General features: G+C 56.3%; 1 protein-coding gene across 1 annotated transcript; it reads left to right on the forward strand.

The window, feature by feature from the left end:
* The first annotated feature begins 1,560 nt into the window (after positions 1–1,560).
* On the forward strand, positions 1,561–22,032 carry WSCD2 (WSC domain sialate O sulfotransferase 2). Its single transcript, XM_016208711.2, has 8 exons — positions 1,561–2,453; positions 4,144–4,258; positions 6,783–6,967; positions 14,697–14,818; positions 16,068–16,242; positions 16,733–16,897; positions 17,448–17,648; positions 21,028–22,032. The coding sequence occupies exons 1-8, from the start codon at positions 2,072–2,074 to the stop codon at positions 21,378–21,380; spliced, it is 1,698 nt and encodes a 565-aa protein (XP_016064197.1). The 5' UTR covers positions 1,561–2,071; the 3' UTR covers positions 21,381–22,032.
* The last annotated feature ends 1,080 nt before the right edge of the window (positions 22,033–23,112 follow it).

Here is a 23,112-nt window from a genome sequence, read left to right on the forward strand (position 1 = left end):
ACTTAGAGAAAAGATGTGTTGCAATAGAAAAGACTGAGAAGGGAACCAAAAACCAGGGCCTAGACCCAGAAATACCCTCAGACGGAAAGGCACGGAGAACACCACAGCCGAAATCCTGCCCTCCCCACGGCAGCCGTGTGTTTAGAGCAATGCCTGGCACACAGTAAGTGCTCAGCAAACATGAGTTATTCGCATTAATTGCTGTTCTATATCTTATACTTACATCTACTGCAGGATTTATCACTGTTTTATCTAGAAGAGTGATTTAGTATAGTGATTATTTAAATTGCTGTCTCCCAGGGGAGGCTCTGAATTCTCTGAAAGCAGGGACTCCGAATTATTTATTTCTGCATCCCAAGCGCACACCCAGTAGGCTAGAAACACATGTTTTGTTGTTGTTTGTTTTTTTAAAAAATATACCTTTATTTCAGAGAGAGGAAGAGAGAGATGGAAACATCCATGACGAGAGAGTCATTGATCGGCTGCTTCCTGCACGCCCCTGACTGGGGATTGAGAGCCCACAACCCGGGCATGTGCCCTGATCGGGAATCGAACCCCGATCACCTGGATCCTAGGTTGACGCTCAACCCCTGACCCACGCCCGGCCGGGCGAAACATGTTTTTAAATGAATGGAAGAGTGGGTGGATGAATGGATCGGTGGAGAGTTAGTCGGATGAGTGGGCTGTTACGGTTCAGATGGAGGGAGGGAGGGGTAGGTAGATTGATGGATGGGTGAAGGAATGGATGATGGATGGGTGGGTAGCTTGTGACTTAATGGATGGATGGGTAGGTGGGCTGATGGATGGATTAAAAGATCATGGAGAGATGGGTGGATCGATGGATGAACAGAGAGCTGGCCCCCACGGGAGCGTGAATTCGCGGCTCTTTTTCGCTGACCTGTGCCAGATGCCTGAACCAATGACTGGTACGTAGCAGGCGCTCCGTGCTTAGCTCCCGAAGGAGTGGGAAGGCCTGCGGAGGACTGGCCCGCTCTGCCCTGAGCCACAGCTGAAGTCGGTGCTGCGGCCTGGATGAGGAGGGGCTGTTGCCGCTCAGACGGCCTGTGGGCTGACAGTTGAAGCCCCGTATTGACCGAGATTGTCACCAGGCCCCCTGCTGGTGTTGATGGGAAACGTCAGCCAAACAGTTTTCTTTCTCTTGTGATTTCCGTCGTTTCTCTCCTGGCGATGATCCTGAATGTTTACTCTTAAAGCAGCGGTTCTCGGGCCTTTGCGCTCGTAACCATCACCGGAGGGCACCGTGTTACACCTGCAGGTTTCCCCTGACCCAGAGACTCTGGTTGGAGAGGTCAGGCGTCTCTAACCAGGCTGCCAGGTGGCTCTGAATACAGTGCTCCGCCGACCACACTCCCAGGGACCCTGGCAGCGGGTGAGCCACTGCTGGTCACCGGGAGGCTGGGCTCTGTCCAGCTCCGCTGGGTGCTTCGGCCATTGGTTTACTCCCCTCTCTGGACTCTGCGCCGCCCCTTGAACATATTCCAGAACCTTCGGGCCCTGGCTTCTTTCTTACGCCTGTGTCTGTGCCGCTTCGCAGGTGGCAGCCCTGAGCCCTGACCCTTGACCGGATGGAAGCCCGCCAGCTTCTGTTTGCACGAGGTGGACACCCCGAGCTCGGTCCCCAGCTGGGGAGGAAGCCAGAAGCGGCCTGGCCTCGGTGATATAATCCAGCCCCCCAGGCCTGGGGAGCCGAGAAAGGGCCAGAAGCGCACTGCAGCTGCTGGGCCTGCAGACCCCTCCTTCGCTTGCTGCTTTCAAAGTTCTCCGGGAGCCCTCGGAGGCCAAGAGCAAGATGTAAGAAAATGGGCCCAACTCCCGGGTGTCCCGAACCTCGAAACTCCTTCTGTGGCCCAAGGAAGCGCACCTCGGCCTCGGGAGGGCTGGCGAGCTGTCCTCTGTTCTCTCGGCCTCAGCCACGTGCTAGACTTGCCCCCCAGCTCTGGTCTTGGCAGAGGGGATAAGACTGAAGACGCCCAGGGGTGCCTTCCCCAAGGGGAGCCCCCTGCACCCCCTCCCGCCAGGCCCCAGCGAGCCAGTCCGGAATGATCCCGCTATGGCCAAGCTCTGGTTCAAGTTCCAGCGCTACTTCCGCCGAAAACCTGTGCGTTTCTTTACCTTCCTGGTGCTCTACCTGACGGCCGGCAGCCTTGTCTTCCTCCACTCGGGCTTCGTGGGCCAGCCGGCCGTGTCGCAGGGCCAGGCCAGCCCCGCCGCCGGGGCCCCGGCCGAGGGAGCGGAGCTGCCCTTCCTGGGCGACTTGCATCTGGGCCGGGGCTTCAGGGACGCGGGCGAAGCCGCCAGCATCGCCCGCAGGTACGGACCCTGGTTCAAGGGCAAGGATGGGAGCGAGAGAGCCAAGCTGGGCGACTACGGAGGCGGGGCCTGGAGCCGGGCCCTCAAGGGCAGGGTTGTCCGGGAGAAAGATGAGGAAAGAGGTAAGAGGGGTGAGCATCGGGGGTGGGGGTGGGCGGGAGAAGGGAGGCGGGGTGATAATATAATAACAGCCTGTTTTTAGGGTGTAATAGGAACCAGCCATCAGATAGTTATAGCTACAGATGCACAGTAGGTTTCCTTATGAACCCCCATTTCAGAGGAGAAAACGGAAGCTCAGGGAGATTTAAGTGACTCGCCCAAGGTCACACAGCTTGTAAACAGGCAAGCGTGGATTGGAGCCTCACATCTGTCAGAGCTCAGCCTGACCCTCCCCTGCAGCCTTTTCCAGGGCTTGTTAAATACGCGCAAGATTAAAACAGCCAGCATTTATTGAGCACTTACTATGAGCCAGATACTCTTCCATGTATTGAATTATTACCATGACTCTCTGTGTCTTCAGATAGTCATCGTATCGGTAGGACACCAGTCATATTAGATTGGGGCCCACCCGACTCCAGCATGGCCCCATCACTTAATAAATTACATCTGTAATGATCCTGTTTCCGAATAAGGGCACATTCTGCGGTATTGGACTTAGGACTTCAGCGCACCTTTTTTCTTTTCTGGAGGGGACACACTTCAACCCATAACGCCTCTAGTTTTATTCCCACTTTTCAGGCAGGACAACAGGAATCTCCAGGAGCATGAGTAATAAATAGCACCAGGTGCCCTGGCCGGCGAGGCCCAGTTGGTTGGGCGTCATCGACTGCACCAAAAGGTCGCTGGTTCGATTCTCAGTCAGGGCACATGCCCAGGGTTGTGGGCTCGATCCCCGGTGGGGGGCGTGCAGGAGGCAGCCGATCCACGTTGCAATCTCACATCGATGTTTCTCTCTCTCTCCCCCCTCCTTCCTCTCTCTCATATTTTTTTTAAAAAAAGAAAAAAGTGTGAGCATGCCAGCACTTCCCCCTTCACGCGGGTCATCGCAAAGGTCCCCAGAGTCAAGAAGCAGCGAGCGGTAGTTCAGAACCTAGGCCAGGGTGCGTGGTTCCAACCCTGGCTCCACACGTGCAGGCTGTGTTTCCTTGGGCAAGTGACTCAACCTCTCTGGGCCTCAGTTTCCTCTTCTGTATAGAATGGGGATATTAGTGCTTATCTCATAGAATCATTGTCAAGATTCAGTGCGTGAAACACTTGGCAAACTCTATGTCCGAGTTAAATAGTAATAATCGTAAGAACATATGAGAAAGGATTTTATAAAGGGTGGAGCGCCATCTTCGTGGGTGAGAATTACTACTTATCATGAGGCACCGGAACACATTTACTACGTTAAGAAAATGAAGTGTGTGGCTTAAAATTGGGTGGAAGCATTCACCTGGGCCCACAGTAGAGGCAAACTGTAAAGCCCGCGCACGGCACTGTGAGTGGTCAGTGTGTTACTCCCTTGCCTTCACTTTGTGCCTGTTGCGTGCGAGACACTGCGGTAGAAACATTGACACAAGTCACTGCCTTTTAACCTGGCTGGGTTGGTACTTTGCCCCCCACTGTGACGAAAGCTAGGCCTCCGAGCGCTTACCTGGCCTAAACTCGCAGTGCCTGTGCCCTTCAGTCTCTCCTGCCTGCTTTTCTGCTCAGAGGAAGGAATTGGTACCAAAAAGTCAATCAGGCCTCGTAGCCAAGGCGCCCTGCTTGCTCCTGTCACCCTTTCCCCTTGGACCCCAGCCGAATCTGACTCTTCTCCTCTCCCCAAAGCCAAGTACATCGGCTGCTACCTGGATGACACCCAGAGTCGGGCCCTGCGAGGCGTGTCCTTTTTTGACTACAAAAAGATGACTGTCTTCCGTTGCCAGGACAACTGTGCGGAACGGTAGGGCCCCGACGTCCCAGGCTCCGTTCATTTCGGACCCCTTCCTTCTCAGGTTCCTGCCGGTGGTGGTCTCCCTTTCCATGGGGGGGGTGATGGAGGGTGAGACCATGACCACAGGGAAAGTGCAATGCAAGGGTGTGTGTGCGTGTGTGTGTGTGTGTGTGTGCACACCCATGCGTGCAAATGAGCAGGATTCTCCTGGAGTTGGTCTGTGGGCGTGTGTGACTGTGCGGTTGTGTGAGGCTGTGCCTAGGAGTGAATTTACAGTGCACAGTACGCAGGGCCAGCTGGTTACGTTTGTGAGCCTGATGCCAACACATAGTTAGGTTTCAATAATAGTGGCTGTGTGTGCAGGAGTCTTTGTGAATCGTGCGTGTGGGGGGGAAAAGCGCGTGTGGGTGTTCGTGTGCATGCAGGTGTGAATCTGTGAGCAGGAGCCTTGGGAGGTGTTCCAGGGAAGGTGAGACAGGAGCCCGGGTATCAGGGGACTTAATGGTTTCCCAGCTGAGAAAGCCCTTGTTTTTCCCCCCAGGGAGAAACACTCACCTGTGCAGACCATGCTTTTAATCTAAGAGGGAATGATATTTAGACTAGAACATACACTGGGGAAGCGAGCTGACTTTCCAAGAGTGGATGAAACCCCAAAGGACTGGCGAGCAGGGATGGGAACCCTTGGTCCGGGCCTGGGCACCAGCGTTGCTGCCCCCGGGGGCACCGTGGGGCTAAGCTGACCTTCTCCTTCCCTGTGTCCTGGGTCCCCTGACCTGTGGTGGCTTGTGGAGAGGCCTCTAACATGTTCACCTGGCTGGCTCTGGAGGTCCCAGCGCCAAAGGATGCAGCTGCATGGCTGGAGTGGAAATGGGCAAGGGGGTGACCAAGGGACTCTTAGAAATCACTGTCCCTTCCATAACCAGCTTCCTGAGTAAGTGGAAGTCCTGAGCCCAGGACCCCCTCCAGCTTGGGAAAGAGTCTGAGCCTTGATGATATCAATTCGTTCATTTATCTCTTGAACTGTGGGGAGACAGAGGTGGATTCCACAGAGCCCAAGCCCTTGTGGAGCCCACAGCCAGGCGAGGGCAATACAGTGAGATGAGGGTCGAAGTGGAATAAGTCGCAGACCGTGGAAATGCAGAAGAGGCCCCCAGCCTGCCTGGGGCGTCAGGAGAGACCTCTCAGAGCAGGTGACAGCCAAGGTGAGCTTCAGAAAACAAGTCAGACCAGGCCGGTGTAGCTTAGTGGTTGAGTGTCGACCTGGGAACCAAGAGGTCACCGGTTCGACTCCCAGTCAGGGCACATGCCCTGGTTTCGGGCTTGATTCCCAATAGCGGGTGTGCAGGAGGCGGCCAATCAACGTCATCGATGTTTCTCTCTCTCTCTCTCCTTCTCCCGGTTTCTCTAAAATCAGTAAAAACATATATTTTTTAAAAACTTGGAATTCAGTTGTGCAGCTCAGCGGCTATCTTTTGGCTGCCCGTGTGTGCTTTCAGGCGCTGGAGACGCGGAGACGCGCCCGCCACAGGCCTGCCCTCGGGCAGGGACAGGCGGGGCCCCTAGAATAGCGGTGGCCTACCCTCCGGGGGCTCTCGCTCTGTGCCACGCACTGTTCTCGGCACTTTGCAAATATTAACTCTTGAACCCCCACGAGACCTTCTACGCGGTAGGAATGTTCTGATCCACACCCCACACGTGAGGAAGCCGGGGGGTGGGGGTAAAAGGAGGCCTGGGGCTGGGCTGGGCCTGCTGATGAGGCGCGGGGGTCGTAGAGGCCAAGGGAGCGGAGCTCGGCTGCTCTCGTTCTCACAGCCAGCGGCACGTTCGAATCACCCCGGGGAACTTGATTGTTTTATTATTTTCTTAGATCACTTTTTTTAATTGTTTAATTACAGTCGACATACAGTATTGTATTAGCTTCAGGTGTGCGCCCCAGTGATTAGACATCACGAACTTGCTAAGTGATCGTCCCGATAAATCTCGCCCCACCTGACACCACACGTAGTTATTAGAATATTATTGACTGTATTCCCTGTGCTGTGCTTACATCCCCGCGACTGTCCTGTTACTACCAGGGACCACTTCTCAGCCCTTTCACCTTTCCCGCCCGACGTCCCGACCTCCTCCTGCCTGGCGGCCATCAGAATGGTCTCTGTATCCGGGAGTCTGTTTCTGTTCTGCTTGTTATTTATTCTGCTTTTTTAGATGTTTCCTGGAATAAAGGGGCTGGACTCTGCACATACGTTTGGCTCATGGCTCTAGGCAGGGAGAAGCGATAGAGGGGTGGGGTGGGGGACCACAGGATGTGAGGGGGGGTGTGTGTGAAGCGGCCGAGTGCTGAGGGCGTATACAGGCGGTGTCAGTGTGGACACGGTGTGCCTGTGGACGGGTGGACGGGGGTGTGAGACATCAGGCGGGGCTGAAGGCAGGCGGGTGGTCCCTAGGGGCCCCGTCTCCCAGGGCCGGGTGAGTGTCCCTGTCCCCGGGGTCTTGCTGGTGGCAGGTGCCCTGGCCTGACAGCAGCCTTCCCCAGGGGTTACCTGTACGCCGGGCTGGAGTTCGGCGCCGAGTGCTACTGCGGCCACAAGATCCAGGCGACAAACGTGAGCGAGGCGGAGTGCGACATGGAGTGCAAGGGCGAGCGGGGGAGCCTGTGCGGCGGTGCCAACCGCCTCTCCGTCTACCGGCTGCAGCTGGCCCAGGAGTCGGCCCGCAGGTGTACGTGAGTTGGCCCCCGCCCCCCTCTGCGGCTCCGTCCTCGGCCGGCCCACCCGCCCGCACGTCTGCCTCGCACCTCCCGTGGCTCCCCATCTCTCCCGTGCCCTCGGCTGCCCTGCGAGGCTGCCACAATCCTGCCCCAGGCTCGCCTCCCGCCCCACCCCGTGCGGAGCCGTTTGCTCCAGCCACCTGGAGTGTTTCCGCCTGCCCTCCTCCCTCCCTTCCCGAGCCGCCTCCTGGGCCGCCTGCACCCCTCGTCACACCCGCCTTCCTGCTTCAGCTGAGCTACCGCCTGAGCTCGGCCTGTCCCTCCTGGTTTCCTGAAAGCAGATTTTCTGTAACAATTGATGACAGTGGCGATCATGACAACCACAAGCAGTGCCTGTCTAAGTGCCGTATGTGGAATAGTACATCTAATTCTCACACTGACGCTTCAAATAGGCACTGTTATTCACCTACTCCCATTTTACAGGTGAGGAAACTGAGGTTCAGTGTCATATAAACCCCAGAGCGTTTAAACCAACTCCAGAGCCTAGGTCTTTAATGCTCCCCTAAAGAGAATGTATCCCTTGCTGGTCAGTGCTTCAGTCTTGTTGGAAAAGTCTTCAGTTTCCAACTTGAGGGAGGAAGGGAGGTGAATTGGAGAGGACAGGAGCCGGCCCTCTGCTGTGGACACCGTCCCACTGTTCCCTCTCCAGCTGTTTAATAGCAGTTAGTATCTGACTCTTGAAATCTGCTGTGTTCCAGGCACCGTGCTAAGCCCACTGCAGGCCTTTCGCATTGACCTTCCCTACAGCCCTTTCAGGCAGCGATGTTACCATCGTGAATTTTACAATGAGAAAACCGAGGCTTAATGCATTTACGTAAACCTGCCCCAGGCCACACAGTCTAACTAAAGTGGACCTTCAGACCTGTGAAAAGAGCTAATGGCGAGGATCGTCATGGTTAAGCTTGGGAGGCAGGCACAGGAATCCACAACCACGTCTCTAACCCGGCGGCCAGCGCTTTGGAACTTGAACGTGCCCGTGGACCCTGTGGGGACCTTAAGCGCACGATCTGATCTGATCCGGCAGGTCCAGGTGGGGTTCTACATTTCTAAGGAGCTCCCAGGTGATGCTAGGCTGCTGGTCCAGGGACCACACTTTAACAAATAATAAGGCCTCAGGCCCCAGCAGAGATGCCGAGGCCCGCCGGAGTGTAGGCTTGCTCACGCAGGCAGGCCCGGCAGGCCTTCACGCCTGTCTGCGCGCAGAGAGAAGTAGGTCCCTGCCACGTGAATGCCATTGCTTGTAAAAATCCACCGTTGGTTCAGCGCGACAGTGTATTCTGTTTTCCAAATGCCATGCTTCTGAAGCCCCCTTCAGGCTTTGCTCTGCGGTAGGGTCGAGTGTGCTGCCAGTTTGCAAAGGGGCCGATGCCTGCAAACCGAGGCCCCAGCCGCCTCCCCGTGGGGCGGAAGGCCGGCCTGGCAGAGGACTCAGGTGGCGTGTGAGATCCAGGCCGGAGAGCGTGCGCACAGCCGGTTCCTGGCTCGGCCGTTCATGTAATGAGTTTTTAATTTGATGGCAAACTTGTCATATTCATCACTGAACCCTTTATGCCAATATTTGTGTTATTTTGATGGTGGCTCTGATCATCTGAAGAGATGGCCTTAGTGTCATTGGTATTTAGAGGGAAAGCTGCTGCCACTAAAACATCCCGGTGGATGGAGATGAGCCAGAAAATAAGAACTAGGCTGCGTGTGTCATTAGCCAGATATTGGCCAGACGTCCTCTTGGTTAATGTTCAGATTGGACATTCCCCCCCACACACGCACACACCTGAGATCACCTGTTATAACAACATGCTCACAGATCATCAGAGATTTTTCAGTATAAGTCTCAACACACAAAGACCACTAGACAAAGGTGTTTTGCCCTTGTAGCAGTAGGAGGGCTGGCTGGTTGCTGCCGAGCAGTCCCTGAGGTGTCCAAGAGAGAGACAGGCCCAAGACCATTGTGGGGGGGGGTCTGTGCAGGGGATTGCGGGGATTCTGTCTGAAGGAGCCAAGGGAGCAGCCCTTGAGCCGAATCTTACTCTAAGGAGATTTAAAGTGGAAAGGGAGAGCCGTGTATTCTAGCCATGAGCAAAAGTCCAGGGTCAGCAAAGATCAGGTGTTAAATGCCGCGTTGGAAGGACCTTCCTTGCTGATGTCCCATTTTACAGTTTTGGAAACTGAGGCCCAGAGAGCAGAACGCTGTTGTTTATAAAAATCCACCCTTGGTCTGCTCGATAGTGTATTCTGTTTTTCAGATGCCATGTCCCTGAAGCCCCGTTCCAGCTGTGCTCTGCGGTCAGGTCGAGCGTGCTGGCTAAATCGAGCCTTCTTGGGGGCAGGCTCGCGGAGGAGGGCTGTTGGATTAGGGCCTTGAAGGACACCTAGGATTTTGCCTGGTGGAGAGAGAGGAGGAGGGTACATGGAGTCAAGACAAGTCGCCAAGAGGTGGGAGAGGACCCCAGGCCAAGGGAACAGGGTGTGCAAAGCCTAGAGGTGATTTCGGGAAGCAACGGGCAGGCACGACTTTTCCAAGGCCACAGTGCCTCTTAGGCACCGAGTGTGGGATGGAACCCAGGCCTCTGGCTTCTATTTTGGGAGCCCGCTCACCTTGACCTCTTGTATTGAATTCAGGACCCTGGCTCCTCTCTTTTTAGGGGAACTCCTTGGCTCCAGCTTAGCTCATTTTCTCCCTGACCCCCGATTTCTCCTCTGCCTTGATTCCTGGCTCTAACTAATACGGCATCTCCAATGTCTTTGCTCTGACCCAGTCGGAGCACCCCTGGCTTCCTAGGATCTGATTTATACACAAATCAATGAGAAAGGGAGGCTTCCAAGTCACGGGCACACGACACTCCCTTGTAGCCCATCAGTCAAAGAAATGACCTGCAACCTCCAGGAAGCAGGTCGGATGGAAACCAGAGTCATCGGTCGGTATGAACGCCGTGTCGTAACTGCCTCCCTGAGCAGTGGCACCGAGCTCTTAGTGACTGCGAGGTTCCAGTGGAGGCTTGTTCCCTTCCGAGCCCCACTCGGGCGGGCGGGGGACGTCCAGCTCCCACAGCAGGCGCCCTGCTGCTCCGCCTTGGCACGGACTCTCAGAAGACCTGAGAGATGAACTTTCTTCTTGGCTGGGTCACAGTTTTCACAGCGGGTTTGCTAAATGTGTCGGCCAGTGTAGCTCTCCTCCTAGGGCCAGAGACCTGCCGGTGATTTGAGAACATTCGGGCTGGACAGGATGTGGCCACAAGCATCGTTTGCCTGAAAGATTCTTGCAAGATTTGTGTCGCGAGGCTCCTTAGAACTGCCCAGAACATCCATGTGTCCGGCGCCTGGGTGGCTGTCCATGGTGCTGACCATCCTTTGGTGCTGCCCAAAGTCCCCATGACCGCAGGCCGGCCTCTCCCAGGGCTCTGCCCTTTTTCTTCCAGGTGTTTCCTTTCTATCTCGGTGAATTTTTTAGGAAGTTTGCACTGTCACAAGGATCAGTAGATCCTTGACGTATGGTTCACAATTCACATAGTGGATTTTGTGGACCATTGTTAGTTCCGGCAATTTTTTTATTTTTATTTTTGTCTTCAGATTTTGTTCAACGCTTGTGATTTATGCTCAGGGATACTCCATTCTAGGCGCTTCTGTTGAGGGGAGGCTCGGATGATCCCGGGGAAAGTCCCATGTTGATGGACAAACCAAGTCGAGCCCCTTTGCCAGGCCTGGAGGCCTCTCCTCGCCCTTGTCTGGGACTCCTGGATTTTATCACTCCCGCGGGCCTTCATGAATTATGCGGTGCAGAGCCAAGGAGATGACAACTAGAAGGGTTTTCCTCCCTCTTCCTCACGATGGGGGGAATGGGTGAGCTGTTCTCCCCGGCACGAAATCCAGGAGGGCCGTGGGAGTCCTGCGGGCTTTGCAATCAGGCAGACGTTTCTTTGCCAGCTCACCTTCTCACTTGCCTGCTGTGTTGACTTTGGCCAAGCCATGTATCCTTTTTGAGGCTCCAGTGCCTCATCCGTCAAATGGGGGCAATCCTAACCTTTAAAGATCGCTGCGACCGCCCAGTGAGATGAAATCGGGAAAGCATCCAGCACAGTGTCCGTTGTTGTAAACTAACCCCCACCCCTCACCGTCTTCCTAAAATGACGACTCCCCGACTCACTCTGAGCAGCACCCAGTTCCAGCGACTTGAATTTGCAGGAGTCCACGGGAGACTTCGGGGGTGCCCCCAAAATGGCTGAATTCTCCTCAGACAATTAGGCTCTTTGTATAATTCAATCTCTCTCTGATTATAGGTAGCTGTTAACAGTTCCCAGCTCGCTGCCTTTCTCCCTGGCCTGCATCTTTAATGCAGCGGAGCTTGGCCTAATTACTGGGGGGGGGGGGGAGCCTCTTTCAAACCAAGGAGAACTCTTCCACGCCCGCCTTGAAGCCAGTGCCTGACGACATTTACTTCATTTTTGTGTGTGAAGCCCCAGAACAAAGATCCTGGGACTTCAGAGGCACTTGCAGCTGGTGCCAGGATCTTCACCACCTGCCCCCAGCAAGGGGAGCTGTGAACAGTTGCTGCGCTCGCCTCTTGCTAATAAAAACCCCAAGCTGCTGAGGTCACACGGCATCTCAGCGAGCCTGGCAGTGAAGAGCTGGCGTTGCCAGGATGTGGGGCGCGGGCCCCTGGGATCCTCGGACCCTCTCGGCGGGGCCTGAGAGGGTTTCCGGGAAACGCAGGCGGCCGGCACGGGATCCCTGAGCCTCAGCCACGTTAGAGCCCGCAGGCCTCGCGCGGAACGCCAGAGCTGTGGGAACCCGGGGTGCGGCGTCCGACGAGATTGGGGTCCCATCCCAGCTCTGTTCCTCACTAGCTGTGAGCCCCGGAAAAGTGACCGAGCCTTGTGACATCTCAGGGTGTCTGCCTGCAACACCGGACAGTGGTATCTCCGGCCTCATGGGTTGCGCCGGGGATTAATTGAGATAGAGCCGGTGTAACACGCTCGGCGCTGACGGCCGTTGCCGTTACCCCTTAGCGTTAGTCCTCGGGAAGACGCTACTCGGGTCGCTGTTACTGTCCACGGGCTGTGTGGGCAGGATGGGCAGCCCTGTGGGAAGACCCCACATCCAACAGCTTCGCGGCTCCTGGAACCAACTTCCCGAACCTGTTCCCTCCCCACCCCCACCCCCACCCCCAGCACATACCTTGTCCAAAGAGAGACTCACAGGGTAGCTCCTGATCCCTCTCAGGCCCTTTAGGACTCTGAGAGCCTCACCTCACTTGGAATTCAGGGCACTCAGCTCAGCCCCCCCCCCATCTCTAAACAGGGAGGGTCAGGGACTCATTAGCAGATGCTTAAATGTCAGAGGGAGCTGGGCTTAGGGAGTCTTCCCTCCTCCCCACGCTTGCAGTCTGGCCTCCAGAAGTCTAGCAGGCAGGAGAAGATCCCCTGGGGAGATGCCAGGTTAGGGACTCTCTTTTCCCTCACCTCCCTTTCCAGTTAAGTCTGAAGGCAGCCAGCGAGGGGCAGCTTCGCGGACCTTTGCCTGCCCCCTTCCACTGTCCTCACAGCTCCCGAGGCCCATTCGTGTCCATCTCGGAATGATCCGTCAACATTCATGGCCCCGTTTTAGAGATGAGAACACTGAGGCCCCGAAAGGAGAGGAAACGTGCCCAAGGTCGAAGGGTGAGGAAGGGTGGAGCTGCCAGGGTGGACGTTTGGAGGTACAGATGCTGCATCCCAGGGAGGAGAGGCCAAGTAGGGGCCGGAGCTCGTGTCTGCTGGCCGCTGGTCTGAGAGCAAGGCAAGCCCAGCGTCTCGGGACTGTGACCGGTGTCGGCATCCTGCTGAGCCTTTGGGTTTAGGGAAGGTTTCGCCTGCACCGTTTCAGGCTCCCCACCTCTTTAGCTCCCCCGCTCCCTGCCGTTTCAATGCGGGGAAACTGAGGCCTGGAGGACCACATGGGGGGTTAGCAGCATCCCGACCGCTCCAGCCACCGCCACAGCTGCTCCTCCCCAGCCTGGAGCCGGACACGGGCGAAGCAGAGGAGCGAGCGCTGGGCGTGTGCAAGCCCGCGGCGAGTTCTGGAAATGAGCCGTTTAACCAAACTCCAGATGTCGTGGCTGGACTGGCCTCCGCCGTGAACAGCTTCAGGCTACTGGGAGCCAGGTGGTAGGAGTAATCATTAGGGCGCCTTTGGCCGCTGAAATTTAAAACGGCCGCTCCTCAACTCCCCCCCTCCACCGTCTCACTGCCCGGGGGAATAATTCCTTACACACGCACACACGCTTAGAAAGTGGCTCACACTGTACGTGCCCACACACAGCTGTAACAGAGCTATAGGGTTATGCGGTTTTGAAACGCGCTTCCCTCTTTCCCAGGGGCTCACATTTGTCTCCGAGGTCATCCTCAGCGAGTTGTTGTTTTTGCCAATGGCAGGTCCTCAGGTTGGTCACATAACCTCCCCTCTCTGAGCCCTGCTTCTCTCACCTGTAAAACGAGAGGTGACTGCGGACCTTGTAGAGTTTCCAGGATGCTCAATGAAATGATGTTTGTAAGGCTCTCAGCAGAGTGGATCACACATGGTAGGTGCTCAATAAATGCACCTACTCAGGGCTCCTGGTTTTGACTCACGCTCCACCAGCAGCGTCCTTTGTTTTATGTGAAAGCCGTGCTTCTAGAAAGGTTTGTACGACTCGAATTTGAGAACTGAACCCGATTTTAAATGGGTCTCAGGAGCCTTTCAATAAACTTGGCAGGGCCCACTTTTTTTCTTTCGTTTGTCTTTTTTACATTAAAAAAAAAAAAATACATATTTGCTGTAGAAAAAAATAGAAAAATTTTACAAAAAGATGGGAATAAAAATTGCGTGTAATCCTACTCTTATCAGTCAGGAGTTCTCCAGGGAAACAGAACCAGAAGATTCGACAGAGGGATAGATGATAGAGATATTTATATTTATTTAAGGAACCGGCTCACGTGACTGTGGGGCTGGCAAGTCCGAAAGCTGTGGGGCAGCTCAGAGGCTGGCAGTGCTGGCAGGAGTTAATGCTGCAGTCTTGAGGCAGAATTCCTCTGAGAAACCTCAGTTTTGCTCTTAAGGCCTTCGCCTGATGAGATGAGGCTCACCCATTCCTTTGAAGGAAGTCTCCTTAAAGTCAACTAATTGGGATATTCCCAAGTGGGGGTTATTTTAAAGGGAGTCCCTCCCACATATCAGTCCCTTGCAGCCTGTGGGTGCTCAGCACTGGATGGGCAGAGACTCCCGAGGCTCAGGGTTTCCCCCCTGAAGCCCTGGATGATGGGAGGAGAGGGCTTCCCTGATGCTGTGAGGAGGGCAGGCAGGCCTGGCCTTTTGCTTCCTTCCATCCCCACGTGCTCAGCCCTCCCCTGATGAGATCGTGTGACCCCTCCCTGGCATCTCCCATCTCCCCACATGGGGAGGTGCCATGGTTGAGAATCAGGAGGTGAGGCATAGGAATGCTGACAAAGAAAAGGGGACAGTGTGGCCCAACGAGAACATCTCAGCGACCTGGGTTGCTGACACAGATGCCGAGATTGAGCTGTCTAGCTCCTTAGTCTCCCTTTTGGTTCACTGTGTGATCTTGGGCAAGACTCTCGCCTTCTCTGGGCTTTCACTTCCAAGCGCTTCCGTCAGAAGGCGGTCCCCCCGGCTTAGACCTGACGACTCCTCTTTTCTCTGGCTCTCCAGATGGAAGCGCCGTCTTCCGAGGCTGCTTCCGCAGGCCCGACAACCTCTCCCTGGCCTTGCCCGTGACGGCCGCCATGCCGAACATGTCCGTGGACAAATGCGTGGACCTCTGCACAGAGAAGGTGAGATGGGGGACTCCAGGGAGGCGCAGGGTAAGAGTTACACAGGGTCACTTTCTGTCCCTCTGAGGAAGTGAGTTTGTTCCAACAGTGAGGGATGCCCAGGAATGAATGAGACATTGGAACTGGGCCTAAAAGCATGAGTAGAAGATGCCAGGTAAAGGCAGGGACAGTCCCACCTCAGGACAGAGTGAGTTCCCCGTCACCGCTGAGAAAGAAACCAAACATACTCTGGCAAAATTCCCTGGACCCAGCCACATAGGTGTGACCTCGGTTTGTTACCCGATTACTCCTGGACCAGCTTCTGGAGGAAATTCAGGGCTGTGGGTCTTGAGCAGAAGCAGGTTGGACAAAGGACAGTCCCCTGCCCCTCAAACCTCAGGTCCGTCCTGCTCCCACTTGGCTGTCCCATAGAACAGAGAGCAGTTAGGAGCTGCTCTCCCAGCGAAGACTGTGAGACACGTGGGCCCCAGCCCCCTCTCTGGCCTAAAAGAACGGGTCCAGCCGGCTTCTCCGGAGGCGCGGGTATTGTCTCCCTCTCAGACGGGGGCACGGACCATCGCGGGGTGCACACCGTGAGAAAGGCGCTTCTTTCTCAGTTTTCTTTCCAGTCCTCCAGGAGCAAGCTCTTCTCAGTGCTAAAGTGTCTTTCACGTCTCTCCACCCTCAACTAATCTCCCTTCTGCAGGAAAAAGGGAGCCGACACGGGGCTCGGTCTTGGCAGGCAGGGCGCCTTGGCAGGAATTTAATTACACTCTTGCGTGTCTATAGTATTTGCGTTTAGAGTATGGAAACTGTGGCAGCCTGAGCGGTGCACAGGTGCCACTTGTGGGAGTGATACAGAGTTTCCCTGGAATTTAAGTCCAGGTGAGTTGATTTAAAGGAAACAAACAAGCAAATAAATAAACAGAGTCCAGGGAAACAAAAAACAGTCACTGTGTAAGGTGGCGGGGGTGCTAATTAGCTTGATTGTGATGATTAATTCACCGCGTATATGTGTATCCAGACGTCAAGTTGTACACCTTAAATATAGATACTATTTTTGTCTGTCAGTTACACCTCAGGAAAGCTGGAAAGATACAGTGGTGCAGGAGGTGCACGGATGGGGCGACACTGTAAAAGCTGGAGTCACTGGCAGAGTTTGGGGACCCGCACGTTGGGAAGAGGGATGGAGACGGGAATCCCAGGCAGTCCAGGGATTTAGCGGCTTCCTTCCTCTCCCTCCCCCTCTCCCACTCCCTCTCCCCCCCAGGAGTACCCACTGGCGGCCCTCGCAGGCACCGCCTGCCACTGCGGGTTCCCCACCACACGATTCCCCCTCCACGAGAGGGAAGACGAGCAGCTCTGTGCCCAGAAGTGCAGCGCGGAGGAGTTTGAGAGCTGCGGGACGCCCAGTTACTTCATCGTGTACCAGACACAGGTGCAAGGTAAGCCAGGCCTCCCCCGGCGCCCCTGGGCTCTCCCAGGGGCCTCCCTCCCAGAGGTGCCCGTTTCACACAGCCCAAACCGCAGAGGGCAGAGGGCAGAGGGCAGGGCTGGTGCACTTGGCCAGGCTTAGAGATCCTGGGTAGGCCACAGAGAGAGGGCCCTGGGCAAGGCGGGTGGGTTCTAAGGACCCTCATCTCTGTCCCTCATACGGAGGACCCCTTTGGTGGCTCTTTTCTTGAAATGGAGACAATGACCTTGAGTGGGAAGCCATCCAGGCTGGAAGGGGGAGACCTGGGTCTCTAACACAGACCCACTGCCTGATGCTGCAAAAGTCACATCAACCCTGTGAGGGAGGAACCATTTCCCCCATTTTACAGATGGGGAAACTGAGGCCCAGAAGAGGTTCCATCGTGTGCACTGGGTTGAACAGCTGGGAAGTGGCAGGGGTGGGGCTTACACCCAGGCTTCATCTGTCCGTGCCCTTTGCAGACAACCGGTGCATGGACAGAAGGTTCCTCCCAGCCAAGTCCAAGCAGCTCATCGCTCTGGCTAGTTTCCCAGGGGCCGGCAACACGTGGGCTCGCCACCTCATCGAGCTGGCCACCGGCTTCTACACCGGCAGCTACTACTTCGATGGCTCCCTCTACAACAAAGGTGAGGCTGCCCAGGAGGGCATGGGAGTACCCTTCCTGAGCACCTACTGTGTGCTGCTCAGCCCATCGAAGCCTGTTTCTGGCGACCTACTATGTGCTTGGTAGCTTCCCTTCACTCACATCCCCCAAACATTCCCAGAGCATCATGTCCTGGGGACTGCACCGGCATCTGTTCAATAATGGACATTTATCAAGTCCATACTATGTGCCTGGTACCTTCCCTCCATTCAGATCACTGCAAACGTTCCTTGAACACTTCTGCAGCTGAGAGATGCTTACCTTCATGAAATCCTCAAACCCTGATGGGCCCCGGAGCATGGGGGAGGGGAGGGGAGGGGGGACACAGTGCCAAAGGAGGGGTGACTGCTGGATCTTTTTGCAAAATCAGTTCCCATCACAGTGCCTCGCACATAGTAGGTGCTCAGTAAACACATGAGCAAACGAAGGCGGTAACAGGTGCATGCCTGAGGCTCCCGAAGGGGCCCAGCAGGGGGCACGGTGGGTGTCGCGCCCGCCTGCTGACCTGTGCGCCCCGGCCCGGCTGCGGGAAGGGTTTAAGGGCGAGCGGGACCACTGGCGCAGCGGGAGGACCATCTGCATCAAGACCCACGAGAGCGGCCAGAAGGAGATCGAGGCCTTCGACGCCGCCATCCTGCTCATCAGGAACCCCTACAAGGCGCTCATGGCGGAGTTCAACCGCAAGTATGGCGGCCACATCGGCTTCGCGGCGCACGCCCACTGGAAGGGCAAAGGTACTGCTGGGGCGGGGGGGGGGGGGGGACGGGGGGGGGCAGGGGACCATGGAATCACCGAGGAGGGAGGAAAGGTGGGAGGGAGGAGGGCCTGGGGCGGAGGCCCCTGTGCAGACTGAGCTGGGGCTCTAGCCCAGGCATTGGCTACCAGGCCCTTTCTTACCTGGGGTGAGAGGGCGTCACCAGCCTCCTGGGGCATTCAGGGGTTCTCTCCTGGCCTAGCCCCTCATCTCAGGCTCAGACAGTTTTAATTCCCCAGCCTCCCTAGCCTCTCTTTCCTCCCTCAAGACAGCTGGGAGCTTTAAAAACAAAGAGAAGGGATCCTCTCGACCGGCTGAGCCAAGAGGCTCCAGGGGGTGGAAGAAGGGGGTTCCAGCCCACGCATCTTATGTTGAGGGCCTGGGGTCCCCACATCAGTGTGGAATTGGGTGGGGTGTCCCCTCCCAAGCCTGACGCAGGTCTTCAAGAGCCGGGGCTGAGAGCTTTGCTCCCAGAGCCCAAGCCCCACAGCCCCACCCAGCCCTCTCCTCTCACTTGCGTCACTTGAGTTTGAGACCCTTACCTTAGGGCCCCGGCACCAGCAATGTCAGCATCACTTGGGAGCTGGTTAGAAGCACAGATCCTCAGGCCCCCTCCCCCAGACCCGCTGAATCAGAGCTCCCGGAGGGGCCCGGCTGTCGCCTGCGCGTTAGCGATCGCCCCAGGTGTCTCCCACACGCCCCGCAGTTGTCCAGCCGCTGCTTCAAACCCTGGCTGCTCCAAGCGCGGCCGCTGGGCCAGTGGCATTGACTTCACCTGGAAGATTTTTAGAAAAACAAATCTCACTCCCCCTCCCCCCCATGCCCAGGCTTACTGGATCAGGATCTGCATTTTATTTTTATTGTATGTTTAAGGAATAATTTTTGATTTTTAGAAGAGAGAAGGGAGAGGGAGAGAGAGAAACATGGATGTGAGAGCGAAGTGCCTCCCGCACGCCCCCCACCAGGGCTAGAGCCCGCATCCCTGGCACGTGCCCCGACCAGCAATTGAACAGCAACCCTTCCGTGCACGGGACGGCGCCCAACCCACTGAGCCACACTGGCAAGGGCCAGAATCTGCATTTTAAGGGGAAGTTTTGTGTGTGCTTGAAAGTTTAAGCACCCTGCTTTAGGACACCCTCAGCCTGGAGTATGAGGGTCGCCTCCATCAGAGCAGAGGTCACCCAGCTGTCGAGCATGTCCACCCCGCCCTCCCTGTGTCCCCCCCCCCCCCCCCAGTTACAGCTGGGTCGAGGCTCCTGTGACGCAACCTCCCCTTCCCCGTTGGTTCCATAACATTAATTTTACAATATCCCTGGAGTGGGTCCAAAGCAAAGTTTTATGTGAGCTGATTACACAAGGTGAATTGTCCTGGATCTGTGTAATGAAACGGAGACGGTGGTTAATGGGTCCGTGGGGAATTAAGTGCAGCTCAGCTATTAATCAGGCCCTGTCCCTCCCGGAGACAGGACGGTGGGGCCAGGTGGCCGGCCCAGGCCCCGCCGGGCCCACGCGTGCACCAGTTCCGGCGGAACCAGCCCCGTGCCCAGCGGTCCATGGCCCGGGAGCCTTTATTCTCAATATGAGGGCAGCAGTCAATTACCGGAAACGCTGAGCTACAGGCTTTTGTTTTTTGTTTGTATTTTCCCTTCCAGTGAAGTCACTGAGGAGCTTCGAGTGAGGGATCTGTGCCATGGGGACCGCGGGGGGTGGGGGGCAGGGGGACGGCTGCTTCCTAAACAGCCTGGATATCAAATGTGGTGTTGAGTGGAGCTCTGACCAACATGGGGCCCGTGAAGCACCTCAGAGATGCTGGGGGGCCAACATCAGAATAATCATAGCAGGAGCCACATTGATTGAGCATCTCCCACACCCCAGGCTGTGCCAGGGCCTTGGCAACTCTTACTCCGTTTCATCTGAGCAGCATCTAGGATGCTGGTCTAGCACAGTCCCCATTTTGCAGATGGGTAAACTGAGACTCAAGGAGATCAACTCATGTCCCCGAGGTCACACAGCTGATGTGGAGGGGAGCTGGTTTTGAATGCAGGTCGTCTGACTCCAGATGCAGAGTGGGCCCTTCCATTTTTGGAGGACCACCCCGCAGTCCTCTCCAGCGACCACTTGCGATGGCCAGAAGTGGCCAACCCTGGAAGTCTGGATCTGTGTGTCCCTGGGTGGCCGAGCGCCATCTCCATCCCCCGGGGCTTCTGCCGTGGGAGCAGTAGTTATCCCGAATCACCGGGGATGCTGGGAGGTGACTCGGGAGTGGGGAAATTCTTTTAAAAACAGCGAAACAGACTATGCACGTGCTAAATTTTCTCTAATCACCCAGATACATCTGGTCTCAACCCGTTATAACAGTATAGGCCCAATTAGCCAGATATATTGTAAATAATCTATTTTAAGGATAAAAAATATCTTTATCATTAGCATAAATATTCCCCAAGCAGTCGTGGTGTTCCAGCGGGGGGCTCTGGGGGAGCGGGAGCCCTACCACAGAGTCTGGTGTCTCCTACAAAGAAAGAGGAGCCCTTTATCACGTCGCAACTTGGCGGGTTGGGGATTTCAATTTCGTTCAACAACTATTTATTGAGCCCCCGCTGGGTGTGAGGCAGTGGGAGGAAGTCGGGGCGAGGCTGCTGGTGCCTGGGAAAGATCGGAACCTGGAAGCAGGCAGGCCTGGTCTGGATGGTGCTCCCTGGCTGTGCCGCCTTGGGCAAGTGACTCCACCTCTCTGAGCCTCAGTTTCCTCAATGATGATAAGTGACTAATATAGTCCTTTCTTTTTAGGGTAGTGGTTAGGATTAACTGAGATCATCGGTATCCATCACCCAGCAAGGGGTGAGGGTTAAGTTATTAAGAACCAGCTGGGCTCCCCAGCAGGGTTTGGGAGACTCACTGACTAAACGTTTCCTTCTGGAGGGAGCACATGGCATTGTCCCCGTGAAAGGAAGAGAGCCTGCCCTGTGACTCTCCAGCTGGGCCTCAGAGCTGAGGCTGGAATCTCTTCCTCTGTCCCCAACATCTTCTCTGAATTAATAGCTATAATAACATATTTGTTATATGTTAACATAAGTACGTACTAAAATATCAGAATGTAATGCGGTAACATGCATTTACACATGAGCCTGTGCCTGGCGTGTAGCAGGCCCCAAGCAAATGCTGTCCCCAGAGAGCAGGAAGGGCTGAGACCGGTCCAGGCAGAGCAGCTGCACCGAGGCGGGAGAAGGCCGGGGGGGAGTGTGGCGTCCAAAAGGAGTTACTGGCGTTACTGCCGTGAGTGCGGCGACCACTGCCAGCGCCCCCTGACTGCGTCCGGAGCCCCTCCACCCTCTGACTCAGCCCCCCTCCTGTCTCCGCAGAGTGGCCCGAGTTCGTGAGGAACTACGCCCCGTGGTGGGCCACGCACACGCTCGACTGGCTCAAGTTTGGCAAGAAGGTGCTGGTGGTGCACTTCGAGGACCTGAAGCGGGACCTGTTCGTGCAGCTGGGCCGCATGGTCCGCCTGCTCGGCGTGGCCGTCAGGGAGGACCGGCTGCTGTGCGTGGAGAGCCAGAAGGACGGCAACTTCAAGCGCTCGGGGCTGCGGAAGCTGGAGTACGACCCCTACACCACCGACATGCAGAGGACCATCGCCGCCTACATCAAGCTGGTGGACGCGGCCCTGAAAGGCAGGAACCTCACCGGTGTCCCTGACGACTACTACCCCAGATGACGCGGCGCTGGGGAGGGGACTCAAGGCCCCTGGGGACTCCGCCCACCCGGCCTCTCTTTGGTAGGGGGACAGTCCAGTCCCCTGGGCTGCTGTTGGCCTCCATTGAGTTTCCTGCATGACAAAGGAGCCTGGGGGGGTGGGGGGGGAGATGGTCCGGGCATGACCCACCTGCTCACAGCCCCCTTTACAGACGGAGGAGGCCTCTGATTGGGGGAGTTGCAGCCACATGGATCTTCTTGTGTCTCCCACGACCCTGTCCCCACCACTCTGGTTCCCCTTGTGGGAAGGAGGGCTCATGGGTGCCTCACCCAGGTGCCGAGGACCTCGATGCAAGACCTGAAGGGACTGTCAGAGAAAAGTAGCCCCCCCGTTGCTCTGCCCTCCTGGGCTGAGTTCTCACAGGCCCCCTTCTCTCCACCCAAGAAGCAGTGGCGCCCGGCTCATCAGGCCACTTGGGTTTGAAGGAAGTCGCTGGGAGTTTCTCTGTAGCATCAGGTTTCTGACCTTCTGGGGTGAGAGGGGAAGCACTGGCGCTCACGGGAGGCTGGCTGGCACCACCCCATGGGGTCACTGGCATCATGAGCCCACCCCCAGGGCACTTCTGAGAAACAATCCAAGGCCAGAATCCTGCCTCTTTCCTCCCCCACTGGGCCCGGGCGGTGACCTTGGGATCCCTGATCCCACATCCAGGGTTTTTCAGGTACCAACTACCCCACCAGGATGGCCCCACCCCACGGGCAGAGTCTGAGTAAGAACACGGCTGCGTCGCGGGGTCCGACACGTTGATCTCACACTGCCTTCTGGCCCCTGCCAATGGAGCCTTCGCAACGGAGCTCACGTCAGGTGGAGCCAACCCCGAAAGAGACCCCTGCCACCCCCCCAGACCATCGACCTCCCCGTGGTCACAGCCCAAATGCGGCTGCTTCCCTGGGGAGGCCTTTCGGGATGGAAATGAATGGAGGGCTCCCTTCACTTCCATGCGAACGCTGCTCCCGGAGCTGAGGCATGAGACCAAAGGATTCCTGCGGACGCGAGTCCCTGATCCTTAGAAAGCACTGACCCAGGATCCCTCCGCCTCCCCCACCTGGAGACCGGCGGCTGCTCACCGGCCCACACCTGCTCTCCTGCACCATCCCCACCACCCACCACGTAGATGCAAAAGCCATAGGTCACAGCTCTTTACTCTTCTGTTTGGAGCCACCCCCTCCCCCCAAGCAGCCCCCCTCTGAAGCCTCGGGGTGCAAGTAAGTGCTCATTCCCAAATAGCCAAGAGACTACAGAGAAGGCGAGTGTAAAGAGATATATTTTTTTAAGAGGAAAATGACAAATACATTCCGCCCCTTGGAACCTGGCCATGCGAACAGAAGGGGCCAGGGAACCGGACCTGCGCTTCTCCCCCTGAGCCCCTCGCCTGTCGGATTTGGGCGACCCCAGGGCCCGGCCAGGAGGCTCTGAATGTATTTTGTACCGTGTTTCTTTCCTCCCCGGCTCATTTCTAGTCTTCTTTCTCGAAGCAGTAGAGGGCTCGGCCTCCCCTCCCACTCAGAGGCCAGCTCCCTCTGGGAGCCTCTTGGTCCCAGACCTGGGCCAGCTCTTTGCCGGTGGTCACCTCCGGCCACAAGCCTCTGTCTGAAGATTCCTCAGGTCAACACCATCATTAAAAGTGGGTTTTGTTGATAATTCTATCCCGTGGCGGAGTGTTGTGTAAGCCGCGCTCACAGTGGGATGTTTT

This window comes from Miniopterus natalensis, chromosome 20 (genome assembly GCF_054644295.1).
Source record: "Miniopterus natalensis isolate mMinNat1 chromosome 20, mMinNat1.hap1, whole genome shotgun sequence".
In the NCBI taxonomy this organism is placed as follows: domain Eukaryota; kingdom Metazoa; phylum Chordata; class Mammalia; order Chiroptera; family Miniopteridae; genus Miniopterus; species Miniopterus natalensis.

Coding starts and splice junctions, on each gene's coding strand:
- WSCD2 (XM_016208711.2), top strand. CDS start 2,072: ATGGCCAAGCTCTGGTTCAAGTTCCAGCGCTACTTCCGCCGAAAACCT. Junction 4,259..6,782: donor CAGGACAACTGTGCGGAACG/GTAGGGCCCCGA, acceptor AGCCTTCCCCAG/GGGTTACCTGTACGCCGGGC. Junction 16,243..16,732: donor GTACCAGACACAGGTGCAAG/GTAAGCCAGGCC, acceptor TGCCCTTTGCAG/ACAACCGGTGCATGGACAGA.